Source organism: Ascaphus truei, chromosome 4, assembly GCF_040206685.1.
Source record: "Ascaphus truei isolate aAscTru1 chromosome 4, aAscTru1.hap1, whole genome shotgun sequence".
NCBI classification, from domain to species: domain Eukaryota; kingdom Metazoa; phylum Chordata; class Amphibia; order Anura; family Ascaphidae; genus Ascaphus; species Ascaphus truei.
Genome location: NC_134486.1, coordinates 286,726,643 through 286,743,633, shown reverse-complemented (window position 1 = coordinate 286,743,633; position 16,991 = coordinate 286,726,643). Strand labels below are relative to the sequence as shown.

The window sequence follows — 16,991 nt, the reverse complement described above, 5'->3', positions numbered from 1 at the left end:
AACACCTCCCCTCCAACATATAACATTGCGGGAATGAGGGTACCTGGACATAGAGGGACTGCGGATCAGGTAAGATCCCAGCTAGGATTGCTGCTTTAGATATTGTAAAGCGGGGGCATCCAGACACGGGATAAAGGGTGCAGGAAACAAGTCATTCACATTTGGCTTTTTTTTGTAAATCCGACATTTACACACACACACACACACACACACACACACACACACACACACACACACACACACACACACACACACACACACACACACACGTAATCAGGACTAATTGTAGTATAATGTAATACAATAAATAAACTTATGTCAAAAACGAATGTTGTTCTTAGTAGGAATTTATTCAATTTTTTTTTTAAATGGGACTTGGGGCGGGACTAGGGCGGGGTTGGGGCGGGACTAGGGCGGGGTTGGGGGCGGGACTAGGGCGGGGTTGGGGGCGGGACTAGGGCAGAGTTGGGGCTGGACTAGGGCGGGTTGGGGGCGGGACTAGGGCGGGGTTGGGAGCGGGACTAGGGCGGGGTTGGGGGCGGGAGTAGGGCGGGGTTGGGGGCGGGACTAGGGCAGAGTTGGGGCGGGACTAGGGTGGGGTTGGGGGCGGGACTAGGGCGGGGTTGGGGGTGAGACTAGGGCGGGGTTGGGGGCGGGACTAGGTGGCGAATAGATTTTTTTTTCGGCGAGTAGATTTTTGGGTGATTTGTCGACCACTGTATATACATATACACACACACACACACACACACACACACACACACACACACACACACACACACACACACACATATATATATATACACATATATAAAAAAAAACAAAAACAAATCAGCGCTAGGACTAGCACTAGGAGAAAATTATTAAGTGATAAATAAAATTAATATTAGTGTATAAAGAATATCAGGCACTGGTCATAAGGAAATGAGCCATTAGGATGCAGCTCTAAAAAGATATGCCTATCCTAAAAAATTGGGAAAAGAAAAAAGCGCAATCCTATATAGCTGTTAAAAATAAGGGAAATTTAATAAAGGCAAAAAAAAGCTTGGTTGCTGGAAAAACAGATATACAAATACAGATAAAGCATAAATAACAATGGGTCAATACAAATAGATTGAATAAATGGAGCAAAAATAAAAGTCCAAAAACTGTGTCCAAAAAAATGTCCAATAGATCTATTGTGAGGGAGTACAACTTATGAATAATGAAGCACTCAATTGCACGGTATTGGTTGTAAATAGAGCAATAAATGGGGAGTGGAGTGACTCTGATGTAGATCAAGAATGGATGTATGATAGCAGCGACAGGCTGTTAGATGTTTCCTGTATATTGGATCCAAAGGGTAAAGGCAGAGGGGGGTAAGGGAACGGTCTCACCAGATGAGTGTATCCACGATGAACCCCAAGAGGTTTCCGCGTCCCTCCGTCAGCTGCGCCTGCAAATCCGCGACGCAAGTATCACGTGATGTTTATCCAGGTAACACTAGATACACTTTCCTATTTCCTGTATACCCCTCACAACAGCCAAATCTCTCCGATCCAAAGGTCGATGCAGCAGGTAGATGTTCACTGCTGTCACTGTTAGATGTTAAATACAGCCGCACATGAGCTGCCGCCTTCCACTCAAACGCCGGTATGAGTCAAACCACTGCTCGCCACTCCTCACTCCTCTCACGTTGCTCGGCCCTCCTCCCACAATCAGCTGGTGGACACAGTGACGTAACCTACGCGTTTCGTCAGCTGTTGCGCCGACTTCTTCAAGGGTGTGACCTAGGGAGTAGGTGATGGGCTTAAATAAAGCTAATTGGAACCTGATAGGTTAATTGAGGGGGGAACGTGTAGAAACACATACAAGGACCCTGTAACTTCTAAAAGAAGCATGATGTAGGAATAGCCATAATGACAATTCAAAATAAAGAAAAACAAAAATAATAAGCAACAAGAAACTAATCATTACTCAAACCATAACCAATATAAAAAGTATTATTCCTAAAAATAGAAAATGTATATTAATAAATTATATAAATAAATAGTAATAATAAACATATAAAAATACAGAGTAACATATAATTAACTGTAAATATTGGTTATTGTTTAAAATTACAGTAAAAGGATCAACATATAAAAATGTTTATGAACAAATAAAAATTAAAAATTAACATAGTAATATACAGATTAACTACTAGATGTAAACAGATTAACACAGGCAGTGTAGCAGGTGTAGATCTGTATACATGACATATTATACCAAAACCATCATCCCAACAACCATGCAAACAAGTAAATCATTCATAAGATGGAAATATAAAGGTAGGATGAGAGCATAACAAATGTACAGTAGGCAACCAAGCCTAAAGCAGGTATAGGTATTAGTAGTATAACTATATAAATGTAAACATACAGGTAGAGCAGGAAGGAAAAAATGGACACTAGACAATGGTACTAGTGTCCAAATTTTCATTCAAACCATTGGGTATCAGGTTATTAAGCCTGAAAATCCAATAGGTTTCCCTACGGGAGAGCAGTTTGACCCTATCTCCTGCCAACACAAAAGATGGAATGTGTTCCAGACCCATAACCTTCATACCATCAGTAGATTTATTATGACACGAGAGATGATGCCTTGAATGGTGTTACTAATCACAACTTGTCAAGGCATCAAAAGTCTCCTTTGTTTTACAGATTTAGTTTTCACTGTGAATATTTATTTTGCCATTTGTTGGTGGCTCGGTGGAGAAGCGCTGGGATTCACTGTCTGTTTTACACAAATGTAAGGCCAATGTTTTCACTAGCTGCATGCTCCCTACACGGAGAAGCGCTGTGAATATATATATATATTTATTTACATTGGGCCGAATTAAATCCTTAGCGCATAGGGGCCTGCTACTGAGACTTACCTTGGTGTGGTTAGCAGGCTTATCATTATTTGATCAAATTATGTAACCAAAAGTCTCCTTTGTTTTACAGATTTAGTTTTCACTGTGAATATTTATTTTCCCACACATATATACATATATACATATATACATATATATATATATATATATATATATATATATATATATATATATATATATATATATATATATATGTATATATGTGTGGGAAAATAAATATTCACAGTGAAAACTAAATCTGTAAAACAAAGGAGACTTTTGGTTATATAATTTGATCAAATAATGATAATGATATATATATACATACATATATATATATTTTAGTGTCAAAGAGAGTCAATACAGTACAGTACTACAGTAGGATTGTGGCCTCGTGTATAGAACAAAAGACAAAAATGCCTAGTGCTACATATAATATGACATATTATACAGTTAATAATTTGTCAAGTTGGATATAGCACTAGGGCTGTTCACTTTTTCCTCTCTAATCTCTTTGCACAGGGAGCCGCGGATCTACTGCTGCGGCAGCTTTTATTCTAACAAATCACCGGTTTTTCCCTGGCTTGTACCTGGAATGCGACGCTCTTCACCTGGCGCATGCCGCGTTCATTTAGCGTTCCCAGCCACGGGTCATACCCGGCTGACGCGCGGTTGATGGGTTTATTGATAATGGTTCGGATTTAATAGGCTGCAATGCTTTCGCGTGTCCGCCAGATGGCAGATATTCATGAATTGTAATGCGCATGCGCTTCAGTAATGTGTCGGCTTGCAGTGGTTTCGTTTAAAAAAGATACTGTACCACAGTGTGCTATTGTAACTTGGCCTTGAGACTGAAGGAAGAGGTTGCAAAAATGTATCAATTTAGGCTTTTCATATTAAAGAAAGACAAAGACCAGTTTCGGTTACAGTATTCTCCAGAGACCCGCCCGCCATGAGTGTTCAAGTGCAGCCCGCTTTCCAAAAACCCGACAGAAGTTACGCGTATTTGATATGGGCCGCGATTAATGCAACAGAAGATAAGATGGCAACAGTTGTTCAAATTTATCAGTATTTTATCGAAAACTATGACTTTTACAAATCTTCGCCAACTCCTCATACGTGGAAGCGTGCAATAAGGAAAAGGTTATGTAGCGATCCCCTGTTTTCATCGTATTGAGCCACAATTTGTTGGAGGGTATTGGTGTGTATCACCGGATTTTTCCGGTATCTATGATCATGAAGGTGGCAAAAGGCGAAGGGTCGTGTTAAAACCAACTAAGAAACGACAGTCGCTGCCAAGCAATGCACCAGCATCGGCTTCCAATGACTGTTCCGCCGTCAGTGACAACCCTGAGCCTGAGTCTGAGTCTGAGCCGGATTTCGCGTGCAGTTTTGATGAAGCTTGCATGTACCTAAGCAATTTCCAGCCTCACCAGCTGATTACAGGTGGACTAGTCCCGCTGCAAACTATCGACGTGGATGATGAAGAACACTGGACTGGCAGTGGACCGGCGCCGGCGCCAGCTGAATGGGAAATACTATGGTGAGTATTGTTGCCGTATTATTTTTTGTGTTTTTTTTATTTTGACAATACTGTATAAATATCGGTGCGATTCCAAAGTCAAGCGATTCTCCTGCAAGCAATATCATTGGCTGAGCGGCTTCTACTGTACAGTACTGTACTGCAGATACTGAACAATTGGTGGAACGCTAGGCGCATGCGCATGTGAACAGGAGAAAATTATTGGTGGGGCTGGCTGGGTACTTCTTTAGGGGGCTGACCATTACTGTACATTAAAACTTTTCTGTTTGTTTTTCCTCAGAAAAGAAAACGGCTAATGGGGGGATTTCGATGGATAATATCGCGTTGTGTGACAATGCCTGCACATTGCTGAATCAGATTTAAAACCCCACGTCTACAGTTTTTTTGCCCTTGTTCCGGCAGTACAGTATACTGTGTAATAAACCCGAAAAATAAAACTATGCATTTATTCTACATGTACAGTATCATTTACATTGTGTGTTCTACAGTATACAGTGCCAGGTTCCTAACATCTATGGGCAAAATGAATTATATTTCTAGGTGCCCTAGAACAGAAGTTCCCACGCCAATTGGCCATGAACTTGACCGAGGCCCTAGTTCCTACGCCAATTGCGCGATTACCCTGACTCCATTCTGTTGCCACGAGAGGGTCGCTATTTGCCATGCAATCCTGCCTGAACTAGGACTTCATGGTGACCGAATCTGAGCCCTCTAGGTTGAACAGAACCGGAGATATGGGTTCCAGGTTTCTGCTCATTCTGACTTAGCCGTTTCAAAGCAACGCGGCTTTCTCCGCCATTACGGTCAATAATATGACCCTCCTCGCCGGCGTGACCCTTTATCGCCGCCATTACTGGTCGGACCCTGTTGGGGTCAAGTGAGGGGGTTCCTAACATCTAGGGGCAAAATGAATTTTATTTCTAGGTGCCCTAGAACAGAAGTTCCCACGCCAATTGCCCTAGTTCCCACGCCAATTGCGCGATCATTTCTTTTTTGACAATGTTGCCGATCTTGCGGCTTTGCGGTCTGGCAGTAAAAAACAGTGCAGTAAGCCTGGACATTTGTTACACTGTCAAAGGAGCAAATGGAAACAATGTAAGACAACTCAACATGTTCTTTTATTGGTGGAGTCAGTACAAAAACATTTATTTACAAATACTGTAAAATGTTGCAACATTTTAAGTGCACATCAATTCAAAACATCAACAGGTGTATGGTTTACTGCTACAGTACATGTGTGAAAACATTTGTCAGTCAGTATGGTTTACAGTCACATGTTTTAAATACAATACATTCTTTAATATCTTTAAAATATAAATATATAAATATAATTTAAAATAATCCGTTCTGTGGGTCTGAGCGGGTTGAAATTGCACCAGTACAGTCCTAGAGGGCAGCAAACAGGGCAAGTTTTCAGGGCAACCTTGAAAACCGTGCCTGTTTGCGGCCCTCAGGGACTGGAGTCGTGCATGTCCTGTGTAAAAAAACACACAACAACTCTTTGCTCATTTTCTGCAGTTACTGTAGTCTTTGAGTTTTTAATCCGTCCCGGGCCAAGCATCAATCGGCTGACTGCGCCTGCGTGTACTCTAATCCTTTTAGAGATGGGAGCTTGCTGCTTACAGCGCATGAGTCACCCTACCCTACCAACCCCCTCTCTCCACGGAGTCGTTAATCTTATGAATATTGCCATTGTGTTCTTAATACGTCCATAGCCGAGCTAAAAAGCCTCAGTGCGCCTGCGTGTAATCACACCATCCCCCCCCCCAACCCTTAGAGGCTTTGTTTACGGTAACGCTTTGGAAAATCCCCTCTCGAATTTGAAATGTAAATCTGATGTGCACAGCATTGTGAGAATTGAGAGTAAAAAAACCATTAACTGATTCATGTTGTTTTGTCATTCATTCTTATACTGTCACAGGGAGGCACAGGGAGTTAAAGTGACTTGCTTTTTATGTACTGTATTTGGGGGTTGTATTTGGGGGTTTATTGATCAAATTAGGACCCTTGCCATAGTGGCCAAATATCAGCCTTCCACGTCCCCCGGAACCGGAGATACAAAAATACAGTTTAAAAGCACATTACAAAAGTGGCTTTTTTCTGCCATGCAAGTCAATGGCAGAAACTTAAACTTTACCATTACCCTGACTCCGTTCTGTTGCCACGAGAGGGTCGCTATTTGCCATGCAATCCTGCCTGAACTAGGACTACATGGTGACCGAATCTGAGCCCTCTAGGTTGAACAGAACCGGAGTTACGGGTTCCATGTTTCTGCTCATTCTGACTTAGCCGTTTCAAAGCAGCGCGGCTTTCTCCGCCATTACGGTCAATGATAGGACCCTCCTCGCCGGCGTGACCCTTTCTCGCCGCCATTACTGGTCGTACCCTGTTGGGGTCAAGTGAGGGGGTTCTTAACATCTAGGGGCAAAATTAATTTTATTTCTAGGTGCCCTAGAACAGAAGTTCCCACGCCAATTGCCCTAGTTCCCACGCCAATTGCGCGATCATTGCTCTTTTTTGACAATGTTGCCGATCTTGCGGCTTTGCGGTCTGGCAGTAAAAAAACAGTGCAGTAAGCCTCGACATTTCTTACACTGTCAAAGGAGCAAATGGAAACAATGTAAGACAAATTAACATGTTCTTTTATTGGTGGAGTCAGTACAAAAACATTTATTTACAAATACTGTACAATGTTGAAACATTTTAAGCGCACAGCAATTCAAAAATCGACAGCACAGTCCTAGAGGGCAGCAAACAGGGCAGGTTTTCAGGGCAACCTTGAAAACCGTGCCTGTTTTCGGCCCCCAGGGACTGGAGTCGTGCATGTCCTGTGTAAAAAAGCACACAACAACATCTCCTTTTTTTAAGTACAGCAGGTACTATAGGGCAAAACATGTACAGTACAGTACAATACAGTTCAGCAACACAGTGTGGTCTGACTGAAAGTCCTCCACATTGTCCATCCATGGCCGATGCCTTGCTTGGCTCAAAATGCCATTAATGCAGTCTCGAACGCCTTTCATTACAGGATCTGTAATTGGATAAAAGCGCCGCATTTCATTCCGAATGTTTTTCCTTAAATTGACAGGAAGCGCCTTTTTTACGCGATTCCCATTGTAATTCACTTTGAAGGCCCAGTCGCACTACAAAGAGTAGGGAACATGGTGCTTAAATATGAACAAGGCATACTTGTGGGGTGCACCAGCACTCATCACCCTATACTTCTCCCTGAGCTTCGGTGGCAGATCGCACAGGGTGATGTCGGGCACTGTTTCGATGCGAGCGGGTGTAGGTCTTTTGGGAGCGGGTGTGCTTGAGGCGACAGGCGATGGTAGGTTGTCTGGGAGGAAGCTTTCCTCCAGTCGTGGTCGCCGTGTTGTCTCCTGGCGTGGTCTTGACAGGGTTGTCATGTCCTCCTCAACGGCATACATGTACACTACATCTATAGGTGGAGGGGGTGCGCTTGGTGATGGAAGGGGGTCGAAGGTCCCATTCATCACATCCATGTCGCCCTCCTGCTCCGGCGTCGGAGAAACAGGGGCATTAGCACCGAGCAAATAATGTATGCCCGCTATGTCAGCCTCTATCTTCTCCATCCATCGATCCATCCGTTGATCCATTTGTAGCATCCGTTGCTCCACATTTAACATTGTCTCCAGAAGCAGATCTATCTTTGCCAGCACAATAGAATTCCCGGGGAGATCCACACTTATCCCATTCAGCATCCGGTCTAACGAGCTGCTTCTTGTGCATGGCGCCTGGACATCTGGGGGGATGGGTGCAACGGAGGATGAGATGGGGGTTCCATGGACAGAAGCGGCATCGACATCGAGGAAGAGTGGAGGAGGTGACCTGTGGATACCCGGTAGAGGAGATTTCCGGGCGAGAAGCAGAGTCGTCTAAGAGCAAAGGAGACAGTGACCCGTGGATTTCATAGGCGGCAGCGTCGTCGGATGGAACCGGAGAAGATGGGGGTGGAGAAGATGGGCTGAAGATTTCCGGTACAGCTACAGCAGAGTCGTCGAAGCGTATGTGAGGAAGTGGTCTGCGAGTTCGATGGGTTGGCTGCCATTCGTTTTGCGTCGAGAGTACATCACCGTATATCTTCTTCACATAATGAGGCTTACGTCTAAGAAAACCCTTAGCCTTTGGGGTCAGCAGAAGGTTTTCTTTATTGGCCTTAGCCTGTCGCTTTTGCCTTGGCGTGGAAACGGCAACCGCCTTTCGCTTTTTCAGCTTGACAGGCACGGCAGAGGCGAGAGGGTTCCTGCGTACATAGAATCGGGGTTGCTCCATGGAAGCAGGTGGCACAATGCAGTATCTGGACAAGGGTAAGTTCAGATAAACATCATGGAGTGGTGGGCTACAGTATGCAAAGTGTGTAAGCTTTTATGCATGGCGACCAGGTACAGGTGTTGAAAGTGGGCGTACTCTAATGTGAGTCATTACCGTATAAATACACCATCCATTTTGTGTATTGACTGCACATACAGTAGAATACACATCGACTAAACATCGAATATACATTCTTGTGTTTGTATTTCTTTCTACTCGCAGCAATGCCTGTTAAAAAGATTTCAAAGGAGCTCAGCATGAGAATTAAGGAGATGTACACGAGCGGACACCGAATTGCTGCTATCCAACGCTGGTTAGCTGCCTCTGACCTAGTTGTGCCAGCAACCACCGTGTGCTATCATGCACACGGTAAAAACAGAGAATGCAAAAGGGCACCAAGGGTAACTAACGTGTAAGTATATTTATAAAACTTAACAAAAAAAAAAAATAGAAATCTGTACGTACTGTACTGTTCATACAGTACAGTACATCTACAGTACAGTTCTGTATCTACTGTAATACTGTTGTTATTTCTGTTGATTTATATTACAACATAGTTTGTATATTTATATTTATAGTAGAACAGTATACATTTTCTGTATATTTCTATTTATCGTACAACGGTATATATTTTATTAATAAAAATATTTTACCAGGAAGTAATACATTGAGAGTTACCTCTCGTTTTCAAGTATGTCCTGGGCACAGAGTAAAACAAAATAATACATGGTTACAAATACAGTTACATAAATGAACAAGGTATACATTATATACAAGACATTGCATGCACAGTTAAAGAAAATATATATTATGAGTGTATGAAACAGTTACAGACCAGATTAAAGTGTGAGACAGCCTTAGATTTGAAAGAACTTAAGCTGGTGGTGGATATGAGAGTCTCTGGTAGGTTGTTCCAGTTTTGGGGTGCACGGAAGGAGAAGGAGGAACGTCCGGATACTTTGTTGAGTCTTGGGACCATGAATAGTCTTTTGGAGTCTGATCTCAGGTGATAGGTACTGCATGTGGTAGGGGTGAGGAGCTTGTTCAGGTAGCTGGGTATATACAGTACCGACATATCTTATTGCAACAAATACCGACGGCATGCCGGGATCTGCCCCAGCTGCCGCCAGTAATGCACGCGCGCCGCCGCGTTCCCCCACTCACCCCCCCTCCTCATCGCGCGCAATTTGCACACCCTTCCGGACCCCTGTACCCCTTCTGCTCTGCCCCTCTGCTTCCCCGTACCCCCGCTTACCTTAATTTGATGTCCAGGGGTGTCGGGGAAGCCTGGGGAAGCCGGGGAAGACGGGGAAGCCGGGCGCGCATGTGACTGTGACGTCACAGTGCGCCGCCACGCGCCGCGGCTACCCGCTTCCCAGCCTCATACAGCCAGCGGCATTTGCTCGAATAAGAGCTGCCGCTGCTGTATAGGATGTATATTTAATTTTATATGATAACAGTATGTATATTTTGTATATTTATATTTATAGTACAACAGTATACATTTTTGTATATTTCTATTTATCGTACAACGGTATATATAGGATGTATATTTATATTTATATGACAACAGTATATATATTTTGTATATTTATAGTACAACAGTATATATTTTTGGTATATTTATATTTATATTACAACATTATATTTATATACATTTTATATTGCTGCATATTAATAAAACAATATATTTTCTTTACATTATAGGGAGACAACTCTTCTGGTGGACAAAATAAGTGAGGAGAATGATGAGAAGAGTGCATTAAGGGTCAAATACACTCTGCAGGAAAAGCACAATCTGACTGTATCCGAGACCAGCATAAAGAAGATGAGACGCAGCATTGGATGGAAATATGGACGTGTGAGGTTAGTGCTGGACAGTACAGGAGGTAAAAGTGTTGTTTAGGAAATGTACTGTACCGCTAAAATTATTTATTCCTTGTCATTAAAGAGCGTACCCAATGATACGGGACGCAAACAAAATCAAAAGAGTGGTCCAGGCCCAGGCATGGATCGACAGTGGGGAGACTTTCCAGGATTGCATCTTCACTGATGAGTCTACTGTGTCGCTGGAGAGATTTGCAAGCTTTGCATTCCACAAAAAGGCCGCATATCTTTGAAGCCGTGGCCAAAACACCATGTGAAGCTGCATGTGTGGGGTGCCATCTCTAGGCGTGAACCGGGTTGCATTGTCATCTTTGAAGGTAAAATTTATCAAATATCATGTCGCCTAATGCACTGTACTTTACTAGTGTTGCCTTACTGTATGCACTGTACTGTACTATTGTGCAGTTTTTTGAGCACTTTTCTTTTCTTGCTATAGGAATCATGAATAAAGCTTTCTTCCAAGACAACATTGTGCCCAAGATAGTGCAATACATCACACGCGAGTTCCCCAATGGTCTACCAGGACAACGATCCGAAGCACACCGCGTCAACGGCGCATATCCTTGAGCGCGGCATCAACTGATGAAGACGCCAGCGGAGTAAGTGGAGTAGACCGTGTCCCATTTTTGTTCCCCACTGTTTTTAGCTCTTAAACCAATTGTCCTTTTTTTCCAATGACAGATCGCCAGATTTCAATCCGATCGAAATGGTCTGGCATCAGCTGAAGGACCATATCCGGAAAGTGGCGAAACCCTCCAAAAAGGACGAGTTGTTGAAAGGCATAATGAGTTTTTGGAACGATGTACTCACCGTGGAACGCTGCAATAAATATATAGACCATATTGCCACTGTGTTGCCCATTGTCATCACACGTAATGGGCAAGCATCAGGAAAGTAGTACTGTGCTGTAGTATTGTAAGTACAGTATGATACAGGTAAGTATGGCACAGATTTTTTCTTTCCAGATAGTCAGAGTATACAGTAGTTAGTTTTTTCTTTACAGAGAGAGCAGCACCAGCCATCAGGTTACAGTACGTAGAATTTAACAGTAGTCAGAGTATACAGTAGTTCCAGTATACAGTAGACTAGTTTGACAGTACTACAGTAACTGCCTACTAACTGCTCAATTTTTTTATTTCCAGAGAAAGCAGCACCAACCACCTACAGTAGTTCTACACATCACACAATGCCATAATACAGTACGCACATACAGTACAGTACAGTAACTGAACTAATTTTTTGTTTTCTTGTCGTTTCAGGAAAAAACGGGTGGCCTGGGGGGAGGTGGGTTTTTGTGTCCAGTCTAATCTGTTTGTACAGTAAAATGTACAGTATATAAACAGCAGTAATGATGTACACAAAACTTCTCCTCTCTCAATGAACTACTGTACTGTAGACAGAATGAGGAAAAGATAAAGACGGGAAAAATAATATTACTATACAGTGTATACAGTATACAATGTGGTGAAATAATAAGTGCAAATAGCGCTCGTGCAGACAAAATACAGTGATATACAAAATAAAACCTGTGATACAGAGTTCGATGAAGGTAGTCCTTTAGATGCCTGGAAGGTGAATCTGGTATCTCCCAACCAGATAAAAAGTCTGTGGAAAGGAACCTCCTATGGCGCTGAGGAATGAATGGAAGTGAGATCTTGTGCAAAAGTTCTTGTCTTGTGCTATTAACCTCAGGAAAAGAAGACAAAAAAGCGAAAAACACTACTGTTTTTTGCTTTTTTGTCTTCTTTTCCTGAGGTTAATAGCACAAGACAAGAACTTTTGCACAAGATCTCACTTCCATTCATTCCTCTGCGCCATAGGAGGTTCCTTTCCATATACAGTATACAGTATATATTTTATACAGTACATTACAGTATATATTATTAAATAATATTCTTATAAATGTGCATTATTCATGTTTCCCCATGTTTTACAAATGTTTTCTAAATGGTTATCCAATTTCAATTTGCCAAAAGAACTTAATAAAGACTGCATTATGTATTATTCATGATTATTTTTATATTTGTATTTTTTGGGTCCTGACAAAATAAAATAAATATTTATTCACTTTCCTGCTAATCATAATCATTGATAACAACCACACCCCCCCCCCCGACAGTATAAGAATGAATGACAAAACAATATGAATCAGTTAATGGTTTTTTTACTCTCAATTCTCACAATGCTGTGCACATCAGATTTACATTTACAATTACATTTCAAATTCGAGAGGGGATTTTCCAAAAGCCTCTAAGGGTTGGGGGGGGGGGGGGGGGGTGGTGTGATTACACGCAGGCGCACTGAGCTTTGTCGCTCGGCTATGGGCGGATTAAGAACACAATGGCAAAATTCAGAAGATTAACGACTCTGTGATTCTGTGGAGAGAGGGGGTTGGTAGGGTAGGGTGACTCATGCGCTGTAAGCAGCAAGCTCCCATCTCTAAAAGGATTAGAGTACACGCAGGCGCACTCAGCCGATTGACGCTTGGCTAGGGACGAATTAAAAACACAATGACTACAGTAACTGCAGAAAATGAGCAAAGCGTTGCTGTGTGTTTTTTTACACAGGACATGCATGACTCCAGTCCCTGAGGGCCACAAACAGGCATGGTTTTCAAGGTTGCCCTGAAAACCTGCCCTGTTTGCTGCCCTCTAGGACTGTACTGGTGCAATTTCAACCCGCTCAGACCCACAGAAGGGATTATTTTAAATTATATTTATATTGTAAAGATATTAAAGAATGTATTGTATTTAAAACATGTGACTGTAAACCATACTGACTGACAAATGTTTTCATACATGTACTGTAGCAGTAAACCATACACCTGTTGATGTTTTGAATTGTGTGCACTTAAAATGTTTCAACATTGTACAGTATTTGTAAATAAATGTTTTTGTACTGACTCCACCAATAAAAGAACATGTTAATTTGTCTTACATTGTTTCCATTTGCTCCTTTGACAGTGTAAGAAATGTCGAGGCTTACTGCACTGTTTTTTTACTGCCAGACCGCAAAGCCGCAAGATCGGCAACATTGTCAAAAAAGAGCAATGATCGTGCAATTGGCGTGGGAACTAGGGCAATTGGCGTGGGAACTTCTGTTCTAGGGCACCTAGAAATAAAATTCATTTTGCCTATAGATGTTAGGAACCCCCTCACTTGACCCCAACAGGGTCAGACCAGTAATGGCGGCGAGAAAGGGTCACGCCGGCGAGGAGGGTCCTATCATTGACCGTAATGGCGGAGAAAGCCGCGCTGCTTTGAAACGGCTAAGTCAGAATGAGCAGAAACATGGAACCCATAACTCCGGTTCTTGTTCAACCTAGAGGGCTCAGATTCGGTCACCATGTAGTCCTAGTTCAGGCAGGATTACATGGCAAATAGCGACCCTCTCGTGGCAACAGAACGGAGTCAGGGTAATCGCGCAATTGGCGTGGGAACTAGGGCCTCGGTCAAGTTCACGGCCAATTGGCGTGGGAACTTCTGTTCTAGGGCACCTAGAAATAAAATTAATTTTTCCCCCAAATGTTAGTAACCCTCTCACTTGACCCCAGCAGGGTCCGACCAGTAATGGCAGCAAGAAAGGGTCACGCCGGCGAGGAAGGTCCTATCATTGACCATAATGGCGGAGAAAGCCGTTTCAAACCAGCGCGGCTAAGTCAGAATGAGCAGAAACCTGGAACCCAAAACCTATGTTAGCGGCGAATTAAAAATAAGGTGGAGGAAGGGTAGAAGGGTAGACCAAAAAGGAGTATGTATCCCAAATAAATTCTAGGCTACTGTAGCTCTATACCCTATAACAGGGCAGGTAAGTATATGCAATGATACAGTGTATGGTTTCTAACAGCTCGCAAACGCCCCCATGAGTTTTTACACGGCATTGCAGTATTGCAGACAGCGAGAATAAAATGCTTAAATCACGGCGCGAAAATAACGCAATTCACTCCGGGCGAAAAAGACACAAAACCGCACATAACCGGGATAATCTGAAATTCGCGGAGCTAGCCAAGTTAGAATAAAGGATGTCGCCACTATATGTTCATGTGGATGGCCTCTTTGGTTAGCCATTTCCTACTGGAGTGCTGCTTACATGTTCCATGCTCATCTGCTCTGCTACAGATTAGTTTAGGTCAAGAGGAGAGGAGCAGGGAAGGTTCAAGCAGCACCAAGGCATGAAGCAGCTGATGGAAGGGGGTAGATAGGAACGCCAATCCATGACTCCTTGTTCACCATGACTGGGATGAAGAGAGGGGCAGAAGTGGTACACAGTTCGCGAGCCGGACATTCCAGACTTCCCTAATTCAAATACCAATGAGATGTTCAGAAAACTGGCTAGGGAGATGATGGACATTTGTATTTTCTTGTAGCTGTGCAGACACTTTTATAGCGTGATGTTTTCATTAGAGGAATCTGCGGACAGGATACTTCAATTTAACATCTGAAACCAGGCCTACAAAGTTACAAAACTGGACTAAACGTTGTACAGTAATGGACATTTCTGCTTTAAGACATCCAAAGCAAACACTAACACAACCACAAAATAGTTAGTTTGCAGCTCAAACTGCTGGGAATATTGACAACAAATGATCACAAACAGGAAAGTGCGGCAAATATTTTGCACTGCTTGGGAAGTGTGTTAAACCTGCTATAGAAATCATAGGATGCTCAGTATATTAAAATTCATTAAAAATGGCAAGAGTTAGGTAAAAAAAATAATGTATTACGTATTATCTAATATTACCGTACTGATTTATTTAAAAAAAAAATAAATAAATAAAAAAAACACATGAAGGGTATTGTATGGATTGCTCCTTTCTTAAAGGAATAAGGGGTAATGGGAAAAACATAATATATACTCAACTAGAGGTAACTAGAGGTAAATAGTGGCACAGAGAGATTAACTCATAATTACACATGTACTGTGTCCTCATGGTGAACTTAAATCTACAGACTACTCCAATATATGCTACAGACATCAGTCTGATTTCTTCAGAAGTGAGATTACAATGTTGATAAAAATCAATATATTTCCATTAAAATTACATTTCATTTTTTGGGGCCCAAGATCCGCAAATCTCACTGATTTTAATTATAGTAATAATTTCACATAGCACTTTTCTCCCAATGGATCTCAAAGCGCTTCACAATTAAAATATAGCGTATAGTATGCAGATGGGTTTACAATCTGAGGCACAGGGAGGTAAAGTGACATGTCCAAGGTCACCAAGAGCTGATACTGGGAACTAATCCCGACTCCTCTGATTCAAACTCACTGTCTTTACTCACAGAGTCTTCTCATTCATGGATTTTGTTCCACGGAAGTCGACATGTCTGCACTTGCTACAATTAATTTTTGTTGCATCTGGACCAGTGGAAGTTTTGTGGTGTCCAATCACAATGATTACAATTCCAAGAAACCTATCCCCCCCATAAATTTAGAGGTTAAAACTCCATCCCAGAGGTTCTTTGAGAACCTTTGAGAGAAGATGGCTGTTGGCTTCCTTGGTGACGAGAAAACCCTATATCAGTAACATTTTCAGGTACTCGTACATCGCATTTCTCATTGGCTCACAGCAAGGAAGGTGCTGGCGATTTAGGCTTTTCTTCAATGATTTAGCTTTCCCTGGACCCAGGGGACATTCTAAGGGGAAAAATTTTTGTTTTTTCCTGCTTATTTATTTATTTTTAAATCGATATCAGGGGTCATCAGTGAATTATTCACCAATGTGAAAAAAGACTAGGGTAAACTGCTGCTTCAAAAGATGCATTTGTTCATCGCCTTGAATGAACACTGCATAGTAACAACAAAAAACCAACAGAGGAGTGTTAACTTGTTTATAGTTGACAGGGTACTTACACGGTCACAGAGTTCCTCAAATGTACAGTCGGCAATGGATGCACAGGCTTTGCTCAGCTTTAGCTCCCTGCCTTGCACTTTCAGAATCCTTGGTCTTGTTACTATGGGAACAGGCACAAAAGCTCAGTCTTGTCTGGATAATTACCCTAAAATCCAACCCTTACAGCTAGGAAATGCATAGCTTGATGAATAATAGCACATGATTCAACACATAAATTAGACAAAATGCTGATACAATGACTGCCACTTGAGTGTGGCATCAACCCATATACACCAATGGAACTTATTAATTGGTCAGTGGAGATTGGGCATTGTGTTTTAAATGTATTCTCTTTCAAGAGAAATTAACTTACGTACTATCATTTTGTTTCTGAGCCAGCTCATCAAACAACTTATCCATGACAGCCTCCACATCATCTTCACTTGTGCTACAGTGAAAAGAATAATAGAATATGAAATTAATAACAGTGGAAGCCAACATCAAACAGCTGCCTG

At 42.2% G+C, this 16,991-nt stretch overlaps 1 protein-coding gene across 5 annotated transcripts in view; it reads right to left on the bottom strand.

The window, feature by feature from the left end:
* AFG1L (AFG1 like ATPase) overlaps positions 1-16,991 on the bottom strand; it is a 173,815-nt gene that overhangs the window by 23,007 nt on the left and 133,817 nt on the right. For 4 of the 5 annotated variants that reach the window (XM_075597572.1, XM_075597574.1, XM_075597575.1 and 1 more), the window contains 2 exons: positions 16,850-16,924; positions 16,497-16,597 (listed from right to left, as the gene is read on the bottom strand). In XM_075597572.1, coding sequence (XP_075453687.1) covers positions 16,497-16,597; positions 16,850-16,924 — 176 coding nt within the window. The remainder of the gene's footprint in view (positions 1-16,496; positions 16,598-16,849; positions 16,925-16,991) is intronic. The other variant, XM_075597573.1, reaches the window with a different exon arrangement.